Source organism: Aquila chrysaetos, chromosome 5, assembly GCF_900496995.4.
Source record: "Aquila chrysaetos chrysaetos chromosome 5, bAquChr1.4, whole genome shotgun sequence".
NCBI classification, from domain to species: domain Eukaryota; kingdom Metazoa; phylum Chordata; class Aves; order Accipitriformes; family Accipitridae; genus Aquila; species Aquila chrysaetos.
The window spans coordinates 17515994-17532295 of NC_044008.1; the positions used below are offsets into that span (position 1 = coordinate 17515994).

A 16302-nucleotide genomic window follows, 5' to 3' on the forward strand; every position below is an offset into this window, starting at 1 on the left:
TTGTTTTTAATAGAGGTCTGTTAGTTGTGGCTGGGAGGATACACCAGTGACGAGTTGTTTAACCTTCTCAGCACCTTTTGCAATTGTTCGGTATGTAAGATACCTTTGGTCTGGGTTTTTTTTTTTTTTCTTTTTAGTATAAAGTGCTCTCTGTTCTCCCGGGATCAGGGATGGGTATTGCTGTATCAACACCATCTACACAAAAAGTAAGTAGCTGGCTGTATCTGTATTGCTGTGCTTGACTTCATGCCCTTTTTGTCTTCCTTCGCTGGCTAGCACTAACATAAAGGCTTTTTTTTTTTTTTTTTTCCTTATGCCAGTGGTGTGGTTTTTTGTTTGGGTTTTTTTTGTGTTTTTTTAATTCAATTGTCTATTATTCAGTATATTTGGCTTCAGAATTTTAATTTAAACATTTCGCTTATTCTGCTGCATCTGGGCTATTTTACTGTAACGCTTCAGAAAGACTTGCTTCATTATTTCACTACCTCCATTGGCCATTCCCCAGCATCCTTCATCAGGAGCATGGGGGCTGCTCTGCTGTGCAGTCTGGAACGAAAAGCTGATGGCTTGAGAGTATCTGTGGGTGAGGCAGCTTTGGAGTGGAAAGGCCTGACCCTCAGATGCGGTTTTCCTGTTTCAGTCTTATGTTGCTGAACATTTAAGCTTCTCTAAGCCTCAAATACCCTCTGGGAGACTGTAGCTTTTCATAACATATGACTGAACCTTATTTTAAACTAATCACCTATAAATAACTTTTCTCCAAGTCACATGACCATTGTACCAGGCTTCCTATTCTCCGTTTAGTACTGAGAAGTACTTCTTAATTACAAGGTTGAAAATACTCATCTACCTAAATAAATATTCTATGAGCCAAAGCAAAGAGGCACTGATAAAGATTTCTAAAAATCTTTAACGGAGGCAGAGGTCAATCAGTAAAACATCATGCACTGAGCAGATGGGGAGGAAAGAGAGTTGAAGTGTTCTCCATTGCTAATACTCTGTGCAGTTGCATTTATATGCCATGGTTGTTTTAAGAAGAGGAGAAGTGAAAAAATCTTAGAAATTCTGCCATATATCCAAGGATTTAGTAGAGAAAAAAATTCTTATGTCTTTATTAATGCACTTTAAGTAGAGCTCATCTCCTGTTGCTATTGATTTGGCCAAACCTATACCTAGGGGAAGATTTTTCATTTCCAGACTGACATGGTCTTTTCTTCTGTCATTTAGCCTTTGGTGTTTGGTGCCATGGTACACAGAGATGAAGCTTTTGAGACAATTTTCAACCAATATGTGAAAATAACCTCTGCATCATCAAGCAGTGAGAGCTAGTATCTTATCTTAGAAGATCTAAAGGAAACTTTCTTATTTTACAACTTGGTAGTGAAAAAAAAATGAACATCCTCATCTATTTTGCAATAATTTTTCTTGTCTGGTGGTTTATATTCTATCTGTTACATAAATCAAGTGTATTTTATATATGCCTTCATGTTTGTTTTTAAGGATTTTGTAAAAAAAAAAAACAAAACAAAAACAAAATGAAACAACAGTGAAAGTGCTATCATCACTATTAGCCTTGCACATTAAGCACTTTTAATGTTTATTTACTGACATTAAAAGCTGGGAAGATACTTGGAGAACTGACTAAATAACAAAGTGAAACAGATTGATCCCTTTAATTCCACTGATACCACTAAGGATGCATTTGTCCCTTTATCTTAGTTGTTTTTCCCCAATATGTGAGAATGATGACTGCAGCAGCCTGAAGTCTCTTTCTTCAGCTCAGAGTTTTTACTTGAGTTCTTTATTAAAACTGATAACAACACCAGGGAAGTATTATCATCTTAATATTTCCATATTTAAAACTGCACTTAAAATAACTCCTCCTTGCTAATTATTGCATTGCAGAAGGATGTTTTACTGGTTTGGTTAGGTTCCTGCATAGACATTTAAATTGCTTGTACAGTGAAATGGAGGAGAAAGTTTGTAACTATATCTTCCTTTCCTAATTAACCAAAGTAAAAGGAGGGAAGGCAGGCAGATACTTTTTATAAAAGAGGGCACCAAAATGTTGTTCCTAAAATGTTAGGCATCGTATATTTGTATTTCTGTAGATACTTGTCATAGAAGGGCTCAACTATTGTACATGTTGTATGTACAAGGTGTTTGTATGTTAATGCATTGAAGACTTGCAGGCTTTCTGTGTTGGGGGAGGTGGGAATAATGAAATTAAACTGAGATATGACTTTTTTTTTTTAATTTGGCTTTTCTCTTGAGTTACCTTGTAATAAAATAACACTACAATATAGCAGCTGAAAGCACTAGTTCCTTTTCAAAGCATAGTTTGAGGGGTATTGTTATGTTGCTGTCTTTCCCCTTGCAAAGTTAAATTTCAGTAACAATTAAACCCAACTGCCAGGTAAAACAGGAAGGCTGTGCTCCTTCTCTAAACTCTCTCAGGCCTTTCTAGCAACAAAGCACATATTGACCTTTGTCTTTAATATGAGAAAGCTTTTATACTCTATATAATAGCACCCATCTGAGAGGTTTAGAATTCTCATGAAAGCACAGTAGGAGTTATGTCAAGCCTTCCAGTATGTCTTTTCCTTTGCTATGTCTTTTGAGTTGAGTAGTATGGATGTCTCCAGACATTATATGAATGTCCCCCCCAAAAAACAATGGAGATGCAAATTCTTATGTAAAAAAGGGACTTAATTTCATGGATTTTTCTTCTCTTCTTTTAAACAGGAATTTTCTTTCTTTATAGGGAAAGGGGTAAAATGAGGGGAGACAAACACCAAAGGGTGTTTAACTCATAGCACAGTTTTTGATTAAAGTCTCTCAACAAACACAGCAGTTAGAAAGAAGGTGGCAGTCAAACTGTACAAACCTTATTTCAGTCTGGCCATGAAGAGGCATGATATGGAGAACTTAATATGAACTTGATATGAAGAAATACTGTTGAATACTGTGATTTGGTTGGGTGGTGTAAAGTGAAACATTGACAGGGTAAAACTCTGTGGCCTGGGTGGAAATGTGAACAAGAATGGGGGAGAATCCACCGTAATGGCTAAAATGCTATTTTTGAGTTCTCCCTTTAGAGTAGCACTTGAACATGTCTTTATGTGACCTGAAAAAGGGGTGCATTTCTAAGACCTCCTTACGTATGGTGTAACTCAGGGCCTGAAAAATTAAAATACAAGTGAAGCTGTTGGGAAATCCATTTTGCCACCATCTAATATGGATGTAGCTTGACAGTTTATGGCTTCTTCACTTTACACATGCAGGTTTTATGTTTAAGTAAAAATCCTCGATCTTAAATTTTTCTCATCAAACCTACTTTAAAACCAATTAATCTCTTTTTGTAATTGCTGTGTATTACCATTTGGCTTTCCTTTCTAGAAGCTTCCTTGAATAGGAAGTATGACTAACAAATAGGCATTAAAATCGCTTAATGTTATATAAATCTTAATCAGATTCATTCATTTTGTCTTAAGAAAAAAATCCCTTGGGTGTGTTTAAGGTTATCCTTTTTTTTTTGAAGAAACAGAAAACTATATTTTTTACAGAGAGCATGCTCTTTTTCTTATTTTTGTATCATTTTTCAAATGTAATTTATACCTTCACTCTGATCATAACAGCAGTTTCAGTAGGAAATCAGTTGACTTGCACTTATTACCTCCTCCCCCTCCCACCCTTCACTGGTTGACCCTCGTATACAGGGTTGTCCTAGATTCTGGTTCCTGGAGGAGCTATAGGTCTGATGTTGATGGTGCCAGGACAATTAACCATACCTAGGCTTTGGAGAGGGAGAAAAGAAGTCATTATCCTTTTCCCAGACTGAAATGCCTCATGCGTACAATATGCTCTTAAAATTTTTTTTCTGGACAAAGAAATTAGAAACTTCTTATAAAATCTAACGTGTTGATGTTTGAAATTAATCCGCACTTTAAGAGTGTGAACTTAAAAGTTAGCGATTCTTAAAGCAGTAAACCTAGTGCAAATTGCAATGCAACATTGTTTCACTCTAATATATAGAAAACAGACTGGATTTTTTTTTTAAAATAGAGTTGTAATATAACTGACAAACATCTATGTACATATTTTGCAAAGTTCACTTTACGATGGGTTGTCCAAGTTCCTGCTACATTAACTGTTCCTGTGGTGTATGTGACTTCAGAGACACTAGAAGGTAACCTTGGTGTGTTTACTCATGCTTTTCCTCCTGCTATGCTCTCCCAGGTTTGGAGGGCGGAAGGGGATGGACAGTGAGTAAATATAAACTTGACTTGTATAATTACACTGAAGCTCTAACCTTAAATTCCAATCTTCCTACATAGTCTTGCAGTATAGCCTGCTGTACTTCAATAACAGGATGGGTCGTACCACTTAATGTAAAGTGCTACTTTCTAATAGCAGAAAGTGATGTTCTTGTCATTCTGTCTGTCTGCTGTTTATATTTGCAATTCTGTTGATGTCTGTGGTTCATTGCTGGATCATTCACGTGTAATTGGATTTAACTTCTTTAGAAGTGCATTGGTTAGTTTGAGTCCCTTTTAAAAAGGAAAAAAAAAAAAGGGAGATGAAAACTGACTGCTTTAATTCTTCATTGGTGACCATTTAAATTCAAAAGGCAAAAAAAGACGAAATATGAAATCATGCCTTTCTGTGCACTGTAGCTTTTGTGAGGCAAGATTGAATGAAACGAGCTATTTATTAGCAGCAACATCACACAGGACGCCAGCAGCATTGTTCCTGCAGACAAAGAGAAAAGAGATTTTATCCAATCGTGAAGAGATGAAAGGATGTACTTTTTTTTTGGCTACTTAAACTTGTATTGAAAACACTGGTAGTTTTTATTGAATTCTGTACATTTTGGCAGATGTTTAATTTCTACTAATCATTGAAATATAATGGATGTTAAAATTTTTATGTCTGAAGTTTGAGTCTATATTTTGAAGTTGTAAATAATTCATTATCAGTGTAACTTTTGTTTGACAAAAGACTTATACTGTATGAAGAATTGAAATAATGAAATGATTTGCCCTGTACATTTTTTAAGAAAATCTTGTTTGTTTAAAAAGTCTTGTATAAATTATAATTTTTATTTAAATAAACCTAAAAATGCTTTGTGCTAACACTTCTTACAAACTTTAATAACTTATCTATCAAAACTACGCCTGATTTCTTGGAACGAGGTGAGTTAGTGCTTTTGGGCAGATTCACAGCCACCTCAAGTCCGTCACTGGGGGGAAGGCGAGTGGGTTTTGTTTCTCACTGCTTTTGAAGCCCAAGGAACATGGTTTTGTTTTAAATAATCCTGTTAATGTATTGCAGACTGGATGTACATTTTTGGTTAGATCTTTGTCTATAAGTACATCTGTCGTTTTGTAATCATACAGTTAATTTAAGGGATGAAAAAGCAAGGAGTGATTTCTAAGATGCTGCCCTGCAGGAGGGCATGGATGGCACAAGACTGTTCGTAGGAGTACTAACTCATACCTGCCAGAGTTCATCCACGAAACAAATAGCTGCAGACTGTGCTACAGGTGGGCACTGGAGGTGAGGATAAGCCTTTTTCCACCCCTGAGGTGTGCAGGAGGTGTGCACAGCAGAAGCGTTTCACATCCAGATGTGGCAGCTGTTGTGCAGCATCTGCGGTCACTTCAGCTCATCGGTTGCACCGACACGTGCCTAATTGCTGAGCCTTTGGCTGTGCTTCTGTGTAACCTGTAACGCTGCTGGGGATAAATGGCAGGGCTTCTTTATCCATGGTGTGTGCCAGAGAGGCTCGCTGCACAGCACTGGCTTTCACTGGGTACACAGGCCTTTGTCTGCAGTTAGGAATGTAATACCAGGAGTGAGCAGCCTGGTCATCTAATCCAGACCTATTTGTTTGCCTCTACAATACTCCTTTCTGTGTTTTGCTCAGCTGAAATAGATCAGTCTGGGACAGATCTTCCAGTCATGAATGCGTGCTGCTCTATTTATTTCAATGTTTAGTTTTTTCATGATGGCAGGGACGCATCTGGCAATGCAGTGGTGCTTTTAAGGTGGTATTTTATGTGTTCTGACAATACTTCAGACTTGTACTACTTTAATGCATTTTTCATTAAATATTTGTACAAGATGAGTTGCATCTGCAGCAGCGCTCACAGAGATTGGATTCAGCCCTCCCTGCTTGAAGCCTCGTGGAAGGAGGGTGTAGAGCCTGGAAGTCTCATTTCAGCCGTGGACTGCATGGCACTTGGGAGGAGGGGATGGTCGTTCATGCCATTCATGAAAACGCTACTTGCTTTCTCAAACTCTCTTTAGCACCCCATGAAGATAATAGAATTGAATTGAATGAGCCATTTACCTGCTCTCTGTGTAACTCCAACGCCTGTGCAAGGAAAGGAGGCATGCTGGTGGTGGTCTGCAGAGTGTCGCCAGCACGTGCTGGCTTAATGCAGATAAGCAGATAAAAGCATGGCTTGTGCAGTACCTGGATTAACGCTAAAGGACAGTGACAGTGCTCAGCTTGCAGAAGCAGAGGGGGTTCTTTGCTGTCGCTTTTAAGTAATTTTTAAGTCTCAGTTCCTCTACTGAATCCCTGGATTCACTAAATTCCTCTGTTTAGACAGTTTCAGGGTAAGCTAAATGTTTTACCCATGAATTATTAGCTCATCTCAGACCTTCACGTATTTTTCCTACATCATGAGTAAAAAGTACTAAAGATGTGAGGCGTTCCTTTTCTGTGTTGGAGAAGTCAGGGCATTGCAAAGGGAGGAGTCCCTTGGAACAACAGTGTCCTACCTGGGCTGTGGATGCTCTAAAAGTTAAGTTGGCTTAATGCAGTGCCTCAGGGAGGTGGTTGTGAACATGTGTTTGATATATTTAGCCTGAAGTGATGCTGTATTTGGCCAGGTTGGATTTGGTTGGGAGACAGGGAAGAAAAGGGGAAAATAAACACCTGTTTCTGTGTTTAGATAGCTGGCTCTTCTGCACCTTGTGAGCTTCGCGACCAATTTGAGGTGTGAGTTAGGCAAAATCTCTGCTTTTGCATCCTCTACTGAAGCTCCATCTTTGCCCGTTTCATGGAAAATAGTTGTATGTCGAGGATGATTTCCTTCAGTCTTCCTTTTTCACTGTGCTTTTCTGTTAAATACCAACTTTGTTTATTCTATAGCTTCTGCCTTATGCTTCACCCTCCCCTAATTCTCTATATTTGTTTTCCTTCATGTTTTTTTCTTGCTTTTCCTCACGCTCATACACAAACCTTCCTCCAAAACCACTTGGCCCATTTGGCCTACTGCATCCCTTATCCTCTGCTCTTTATTTCACCTCTGGATGATCTCATGTGAATGGATAAAATCCTACTAGCATGTGCATGCCTACACAGGAATTTCTCTTCATCCTCACTTCATTTAGTAATTTGTGGCTGGCTTTTACCTTACAGTCTAGCTGAAAGTTCAAGCTGAATTATGTCCGAAGAGAAGTTGCTCTTTTTTCATTCCTAAATGGCCCAAATTTCTGGTTTGCTGTCTCTGTGACTACTCAAGTTTTGAAGTGAGAGCTTTCTTCTCTTTCCTCTCAACTGGATTTTTCTGCTTCACTGTTGTTCCAGTTTTCTTCCTCTGAAAAAAATACCCTCATACTTTCAGTCCTGATTATTTCGAAATACTGACTGACCATTCCCTGATGAACATGTCACAAGTTCACTAAAGCTGCCTCGCACCTGTTACATTTTCCATTTTGTGCAAATTGGAGCTAAAGTACTCTCTCTGCTGCTTTGGATTACTCAGTGGCTTCCATTTTCTCACGCTGATGTGTCATGTCTTTGCTCCTTGATGACCTGCACAACTGAAGGGAGAGGATGCCTCTTGAAATCATTGAGTGAGCTCTTCAAAGCGGACAAAATCTCTTCTTGACAAAGCCAGTTTTCTCACTGGTGCAAGCCTATGTCAAACAAAACGTGTTTGGAGAGGAATAAATGTAGAAATAGCTGCCTGCTGCAAAATGGTATTTGGGAAGGACTGAACCTAAGCCAATATTTGCTCAGGCATCTCCATGCTACTCTTGAGCACAGGGGTGAGGTTTTAACCTCTCACAGCTAAGTCAGGAAGAACTTTTGAAAATCCTCTCCCTAGTTTTTTAGGTCAGGTAAGTATTTGGGGAGGAGTGCTCCTAGTGTAAAGTCTGTAAATCAAACAACTATATAGTGTTATTTTTTGCTTTTTGAAAAATCATCTCCTCTGACCAGAAATGTCATTAGCCACTGACAAATGTTAACCAGCCACACAACAGGAATAAGGAATAAGACTCACATGAGCTGTTTCTAAACCAAATAATCCCTAAAAATATAATGCAAGTCTATAAACTTGCAGAGATGCTGTCTGAGAAGCATTTGGGAACAAAAGAAGCTCTTTGCAAAAAAGGGTGGGGTGGAAATGATCTAATGGGCATTTCTTTGTGGAGTATATATATAACGGTAGCAGTTACCTTTTTTTACTCTCGGGGTAGGGTTTAGTATATTACTTTAGGGCTTTCCTGTATTCAGATGGGTTTTTCTTGCAATACCCTGTGTTTTGGATGCCTGCAGGAAGCATGTGAATGGTGTTGCTTAGTGGACATGCTCTGGGAAAGTTTCCAAAGCTACACAGGGCATCATCATTGCTCACGGTGCTCACCTGGCAGGGGAGATACCTCAGAAAGCCTTCTTCCTGCTCATAGATGGAGCTTCACAGGGTTTCTTATGGTGCGTTGACCCCTACGATTTCCCAAAATAAGCAACCCCGACTGCATAGCTCATGGAGTTGCAGTGGCTGTGTCAAATCCTTCTGCAAGATGAGTGGCTCTGGGCACTATCCAAGGAAGGCAAAGCACAGCAGAAGGGAGTTAAGCCCTGGACTTGGTCTGGGTGATGCAGGACTGAAATGGTCTCTGCTGGAAGGGAGGACAGATGGGATGTGAGGAACAGGCAGCTTTGAGTCCAAAACTGGACTTGGGATGATTGTGCGTGGTCCCCCCACCATCTGCGGCTGAGCAGAGTTCAGAAAGGCTTTTGGAAAAGGAGGGGGAGATGCTGTCTTCAAAGACGTGTAAATATGTTGAAACTCTGCTTTTAAATATACCAAAAAGTGTATAAAGAATGTTTATGTGAAGAATGTGGATTTATTGTATTGCCCTAACAGCCATTTTCACATATGACCACCATGGTCTTTGTGCAAGGTCACTGTGTGGCAAATACCAGTTGCATTTGGTGACTTTTGGGGAAAATAAATACACACAAATCATACATGGCCTCAGCAAACAACCTGGACTTACTGCTCTGCTAATGAATGCTTAAAATTTATTCCCATTTGAGTAGGTTTATTGTTTTATATTCCTGATGAGCTGCACAGCTTAGTGAAGACTTACTGTGCACTATACAGCCTTCTCCTTACTTGTAGATGACAGGAGCCCTTTCACGCCTACTTCTACAGGTGTGCCAGGTCCAACTGGGTAAACACCTTCTTGAAAAGCCCGAACTCTGGCTTCTGCTCAGGCAAACATTTTAAGCTGACAATGGTTTCGTGCCAAACTAAATGCTTCCTGCCACCTGCCTTATACCGGCACTAGGGCTCACCAGACCTTCCTAAAATTGGCAGGACCCCAGGAGAGGACCTGAGCGCAATGAGAAGAGGAGTGTACGTCTCCCTTTCCAGCACAGTAAATGGCTGGCTGAGCTACCCTTGGATCTGCAGCTGCAGGTAGGTTTTTGGTGTCCGTAGTGGAGCTGATACATACAGTTGCCTCTATGTTCCCCTTCCCAGTTTTGCAATATCCATCAGATTTCGGAGGTAACTTTTGAATATAAATTGGATAAACATTAAAGGCTGGTCCTGAGTTTGTAATATTAAAGAATAATGGAAAGCAACTGAGCTAAAAATGTCTGTGTGTGCAAGCTAACTGCACAAAACCTGATTGTGCAAATATTTAGAGAGTTGGTATGCTGTTGTTAGAGCTCCATTTAATCTGCTAAATCCGATTCCTTCAAGCACTGACTTTTCCCCTGCTCCTTCTCTCAGAGCTTCAACCAGAGCTGACAGAAAGAAGGTGAGGAGGGGGTGGTAGTTGCTCCCTAGTTTTTTGGGCCATTGCAGTCAGAGCAGGGGTGGTTGTAGGGGAGCCAGGGAGCACGGCCAGGAGAGGTCGTGGGGGGCTGCGGCTCTGCCGGCAGCACGGAGCGGAGAGCGAGGGGAAGCGCTGCGCCGGGTGAGGCTGGTCCCCCTTGGGAGGTGGGGGCGGCTGTCTCGGGGCACCCGTGCAGGAGGAGCAGAAGACTTGTCATCTGCAGGGCGGCGCGTTCTCCTCCTAAAAGTCAGAGGGAAGGATCTTGGATGTTGTTAAATTGAAGTAAAAAAAGGATTTATTTGTTGGTTCGCGTTTTTTTAACCTATGTTACTCTCCGAGTTTTACCGTCTCCTTTCTGCATCTGTGCCTGTGGGTGTGTAGCTGCGTGCGCTGACAAATGGGCCAAACCCTTACCGTTCAGTGCACAGCAGATGCATTCGCATGAGGGTAGGCCTTCTTTTTCCAGGCCCTCAGCGCCGTGCCCAGCCATCGTGCTCGGGCAGCCCGCCCCATTTCAGTTCCCGAAGCTGCCTCCAGCCCCGCCGTGCTCCCGCAGGGGCGGAGGGCTCGGGAGATGGTGGCACTGCTCGGGTGCTCCTCTCACTGGGAGACTTCTCGGGCATCGCCTGCAGTCTGGTACCGCAGGGCTGGGAGCGTTCCTGCCTGCTTTAGCTGGTTAATCACTTTTCGGTTAAATCTGCTGGGAAATGTGGCTTCTAGAGGGTTGGGTCTAGAATGAGTTTTTGCCGGGAGGAAGCTGTGGTGCCCCCTTTAGCAAAAGGGTGTGGGGAGAATAACTGGCAGAAATGGGTTTATCTCATTTCTTGCAGCTCCCCCAAGGAAGCACAATACTCTCCCTGTTTTTCCCCTGTGCCCAGTGCTCGTCATCTCTTCAAAGTGCAGCTTGGGCAGACCTGTACTTAGCTTCAGAGGTTCAGAAGTGGGTTGGTATAAAAAGAGGGTAGATACAGGATCAGATTGTGAGCCTGTGTGAAAAGGAAGTTGCTGGTGGTGCTGGTGTCCTGAATCTGCAAAAAATCTCATCCTTGACTTGTAAGCTGCGTGCAGATGCGCCACTGGTTGTACCAGCAGCGGCGGCTGCCGAGAGAAAGCTGAGATCCCCATCGGCACACACCTGCATGAGAATTTTTCTCAGGCATGCACAGTTTCTAACACTTGATGCTTTTAAAACCTAGATAGGAGTGACTAGCATTCTCAGATGGGGTATGTCCTGCTCCTTTATGCCTCTGTACCCTTAGTCTGCGAAGAAAATACTGTCTCGCTGTTAAACACACCCAGATCTGTGTCCTTGCAGCGGTGCCAGGCATTTCAATGTTTGCTGTATTTACCTCTGTCTTTATGATTTTTCTCCCTTGGTTTTCAAAAGCATCAGCTGCCCAAGTCACCAGTGCAAAAAAAAAAGCATCACCAGTGCCAGACTGGAGTGGGGACTGTTGGCCGTGGCTCTTCCCTCGGCCCTGCCTGCAGCCTGAGGCACGGCTGGTGTTGAGAGGTTCCCGTGACAGCTCTGGGAACCTGACCTGTAAGCCCTGTGTGAAAATGCATCACACAAGGTCCTTTGTAAGCTATTTGTGTCATTCTGTGGCTGAGATACTTTATGACACTGTATTATAATCCTCCTTGCTGGACAATATAAAATCATAATATAGGTGCCAGGTTTCAGTTACTTCTGAGTTCTTGTTTTTAGGAGTTAGACTTTTTTTTTTATTACTGTCAAGAAAGCCCTGATGAGAGACACTTTTCCCTTGCTTTCAGCAGCGTCATTTCAGCAATCACATCAGATTGCTCGGAAAACAGATCAGCTGATGAGAGAAGACCTGAGCACCTGGCAGGAGATGTCACACGCTGTGATGGGGGGGGGGCACAGTGGTGACAAACTCGGTCTGACTTCTGATTTCTGGCGAAGCTGGATCTCCAAGAGGGATTAACCCCCAAACGTAGGTGCTTTAAAGCTCCTAGGGCGGGCACCCAGCCCTGCAGTTGTCCAAAGGTACGGAGCTGCTGAAGCTTTTCGGCCCGGGGGACCCTCACAGTGCCCGCAAGCTTGACGACCCCTCCGAGCCCAGCTCGTGCTGCTCTGCTGGCTTTAGCAGCTGGTTGGAGGTGCCTGCAGTGAGCTCCAGGCTCCTACACGGCCGAGCGGGGGGTCAGGGTGGAGCAGCTCACGTACCCCCAGCACAGAGAGCGGTCCCAGCGAGGTCCTGTCCCGGCTGGGTACAAGTCACGGCTTCGTTCTCTTCTTGGCCAGGAGAGTCATCGCCCCCTCACGCTCGAGCTTGTCCCAGCCCGGACGAGCGACAGAATCGTCGGGGCTTTGCGCCTCTGGCAGCCGGGCCAGTGCCATCCCCAAGCCACCGGTAGGCAGGGGTGGAAGGGGTCGTGCTCCGCTCCCCTGCGGCTACAGCCAGAAAGGTTTCAGTCAAAAACTGAACTTTTCTCGTAGCAAAAGAGTTCCTCTTTAGGCTGTTACCCTCGTTTCCACGCTGTTGTTCCACGTTTGATGATGTTTGTTATGTTTTCAATCGGCCAGCTCTGTGTGGGAAGGACTGCGCGGCTCGCGCTGCGCCTTGTGCCAAGGTCACGAGAGCAGCCACGATGAGGAGAGAGGGGCACCGTTACAGAGGAGAGTCTCACCCGTCCTGCGTGGTTTGTCCCCTTTTCTTAGGGTGACTGTTTCTGTCTGGTTTTATACTGTTTCTGTAGCTCCTGAAGTGCAGGAACTACCTGGTCTCTCCTTTTTGGAGGCTGAGTCTGCAGATCAGAAGCACCGCCAGCAGAGCCAGGGGGACTGTGCTGTGCCAGGCCAGCCTGGGCTCGGGGCACCCTTGGTCTCCAGTTCCTTTTGCTACCGATGTGGCTGAGGTGACCTAAAAACCCTTTCTCTGTTAATTTGTTGCTGAATACTGCTGATGAGTGAGACTTTTAACCAATTTAAAGGGAAGCCCTTGCAGGGTATGAAGTTGAAGTGCATTTACCAGATGTTGGTTCTGATGCTCTCTTTAGGAAGAGCTACGTTGTCGTCTGTCTAATTTTATATGTTTTTAATGAGCAGCAGGCACCTTTGTCACCAGCGCTTGACAAAGCGGTGGGTAACGTGCAGGAGCCTGTTGAGCTGTGAGGGTGACGTGCTCCTGTGCAAAGGATAGGTAAGAGCCACTCATCCCCAAGCGGTACAGGTATTGCAGCGCTGTGCTGGAGCTGGAAGTCTCCATCACTCAGAGCATTGCTCAGCTGGGCACCTCTGAGACCTTCAGGGTGGGTTTTTTAACCAATGTGTTTTCCTGCGAGCTCTCTCCTGGTGGGTCCTGCTGCATTCGTCTCACAGTTAAAGACAACCTGCATCTTCCCCAGGCCCTGGGCGTGGCTGGGGACAACCTGAAGCTGAGTCCATCTGCTGGTATTTAATGATGAAGGAAAGGAACTTGGAGGAAGTGTACTGCTTTAGATCTGCTCATCACCAGTTTCTACACGTTCGTCAGCAGTGAGGTGAAAATAGCATCTGGCTACAGGTCAGCGTGCAGGTCTTGGAAAAGGTCTCCATACCTAGTGATTACAGTGGCATCGGGATGCAAGTTTTTGACATGCACCCAAGCCCCTTATAAGAAGAAAACTATGTTTGCGCATTCCAAAAAGAGAAGCAATGCAGTTAATCCAGGTGCTCTGTAATACTGAAATGCTTTTGTACCAAGGTGAAGGCTAAAGGCTGAAGTAATGTAATTTCTCACACCTCCTGATGCAGAAGTCTGCCAGCTGTAGGCAGGGTGGGGAGGGATGGAGAGGCCTCATCTCCAGCAGGATGTGCGCAGCTTCCTCAGGCTCCGGCAAGGCAGGCAGGCTGGAAAGAGCTTGGAAAAGGACTTTGCCTTCGAGGGTGCAATGTCTGTTGTCTAATTGGCAACTTGAGCAGCCCGGGGCTGGCCAGCGTGGCTGGGGGTAGCTCTCTACCGCTTCCCCCAGCCCATCATCTGCCCGCGGTTTGCTCCTGGGCTCCAAACCCCGCAGGGTACGCCCGCCTCGTGCCTTGGCTGTCCGTCCCCGTGCTGCGTGGCACTGCGGCACGCCGAGGGCCAGCCCCTCAAGAGCAGAAAATACTCACCACTGCCTTTTTATTGGGTCGGAAGGGACTGTGCGCTGCAAAACCCTGTTCTCTAAGGCTGCTAAATGACGCCTGCATGCAGGCAGGTGTCTTGCTTGTACCTGCTGTCTATTTTGCCTATTTAGTGCCTAAATAGAACAACTGCTGTCAGGCATTTTGGGGAAGCACAGCTATCTTTCTTTTTGGGAAGCCCAGAGCCCTGCTGTAGTCAGTGGCTTGGCAAGATAATGTAAGTAGGGGGTAGGATCTGGCCAACAAGAAACTGGCCTCTGGCTTCCCCTCTGCTTCTTAGCCCAGGACCCAGAGCCTCCGGCTCTGCTGCCATGTGCCGGTGAAGGGCTCGTGGCAGAGGAACATCCCAGCACTCCAACCTCAGCTGCAGCTGGCTCAGTTTTCACAGGCGGAGTTTTTACCTGGAGTTTCTTGGGCATATGTGCAGATATGGTTCAATATTAAAAAAAAAAAAAAAAAGTAAAAAGGTTTTTAAACAGTTTTGTTATATTGGACTCAATTTGTTTCTTCTTGAGACCTATCAAGTCTTCCAGAAGCAGGGAAGGGTAGGAAAGAGACAACAGAGAATGATAGCTATTTCAGTGTCACTATTTTTTGTAGACAGATCTAAACTTTTTAAGCCAGGCAGTAGCACACACTTTTAAAAACATTTTTATATCTCATCTCTAATATAATTAGGTGTGGTTGCCAGTGTCTAAGGAACAACTAAAATAACTATGTTAGACTGTGATGTATGCCATGACAGGTCATTTTAAGGGTCTGTGAGTGTTTGACAATGGAAGGAGGAGGCAGAAGCAGGAAAAGTCATTATAAAAATACCCCTGAAGCCTCAGGTACAGCAAGACACTGTGGTCTTCTTCCAGACCTCAGTTATTTGCTTTCCCAGGTGCAACATTGCCTTTTTGCTACTGGAATGTGTTATTTACCCCAATGAATACTTAGATCCTTCCTGATATGCTAATTCCTACTTACTTCTCTATTTATGCCCCTTAAACTTTACATCAATAAATAAGTGTAGATTTGGGGATATTCAGTGCTTTCATAAGAATGTTCTTATTTTCTTCCTGTTTCTTTCTGGTCTGTTATCAGACTCAAAATCAGAAGAAACCCAGGTTTCATTGAAAAGATGTAAAAAAACCACATTCCCTTTTAAGACACCAAATTCTCTTGATAGTAGTCCTCCTGACTGCTGCTTTGTTGCTATGGTGATTACTAGTCCATTTAAGCCACTTTAAAATGGTAATGATGAGCAAGAAAACTGGATTCATAACAATGTCATTAGCATAGCTATTTTTGTGTGTTTCATGAGATTAGGAAATGGCCAAAGTCTGGTGAATAGTAGCCTGATTTATTTTCAGTTTTTATGGACCACTAATGATTTAACGGCAAACAGAACTGGCGCAGGCTGCGATCAGACATATCAGCTCAGAGCTCTCTAATGATAAAGCTATGGCACCTTTGTGATCCCCTATGGTAGAATAAGCCAGCTTGAACTATTTAAAATACCTTCAGGGACATCCTCCATCACGGGCGTGACACCAACCGTGTGCTCTGTGAGGCACTTGGCCCCACTGCCGCAGTACCAAGGAAAGGAAACCTCTGAAGATGTTAACCTGCTTCCCAAACTTTTTGGACCCTCAAATTCTCACAGCCATAAAGCTGAGTGGTGGGACTCCATGTGCCACCACCCTCGGCACTTCAGCTGAAGAACTGCAGAGGTGATGCTGGGCTTCGGGGCCAGTAGCTTTGAATTCGGAAGGTAACTGGGGGACCTGGAGGGGGGCTGAAGGAGACCTCAACTGCAGGGCTCGAAATGGGAACAGACAGGGAGAAAACCCTGGCACTCGCCATAGGACACCTCTCTGCCTTTGCTAGAAGACTTTGAATGAATGAAAGGCATCACAAAAGCTGCATGCGAAGTGCCTGGTGAGCTCCAGAGGGCCGATGGCTGCGGAGGAGGGCATGGGGAATGACCCACTGGGCAGGTGGCTGGGGCAGAAGAAGGAGAGGAGCCTTCGAGCAGCACCAGTGGGGGAAGTTGGTGCTGTCCAGACACACCTGCGTTTCTTTTGTTCTTTTGG

The 16302-nt window shown here is 43.9% G+C and overlaps 1 protein-coding gene across 4 annotated transcripts in view; it reads left to right on the forward strand.

Annotated features, from left to right (window-relative positions):
- GRAMD4 (GRAM domain containing 4) overlaps nucleotides 1–5135 on the forward strand; it is an 81007-nt gene extending 75872 nt beyond the window's left edge. For all 4 annotated transcript variants that reach the window (XM_030015165.2, XM_030015166.2, XM_030015168.2 and 1 more), the window contains 2 exons: nucleotides 138–206; nucleotides 1228–5135. In XM_030015165.2, the coding sequence (XP_029871025.1) occupies nucleotides 138–206; nucleotides 1228–1329 (171 nt within the window). In that variant the 3' untranslated portion in view covers nucleotides 1330–5135. The remainder of the gene's footprint in view (nucleotides 1–137; nucleotides 207–1227) is intronic.
- Nucleotides 5136–16302: the final 11167 nt, after the last annotated feature.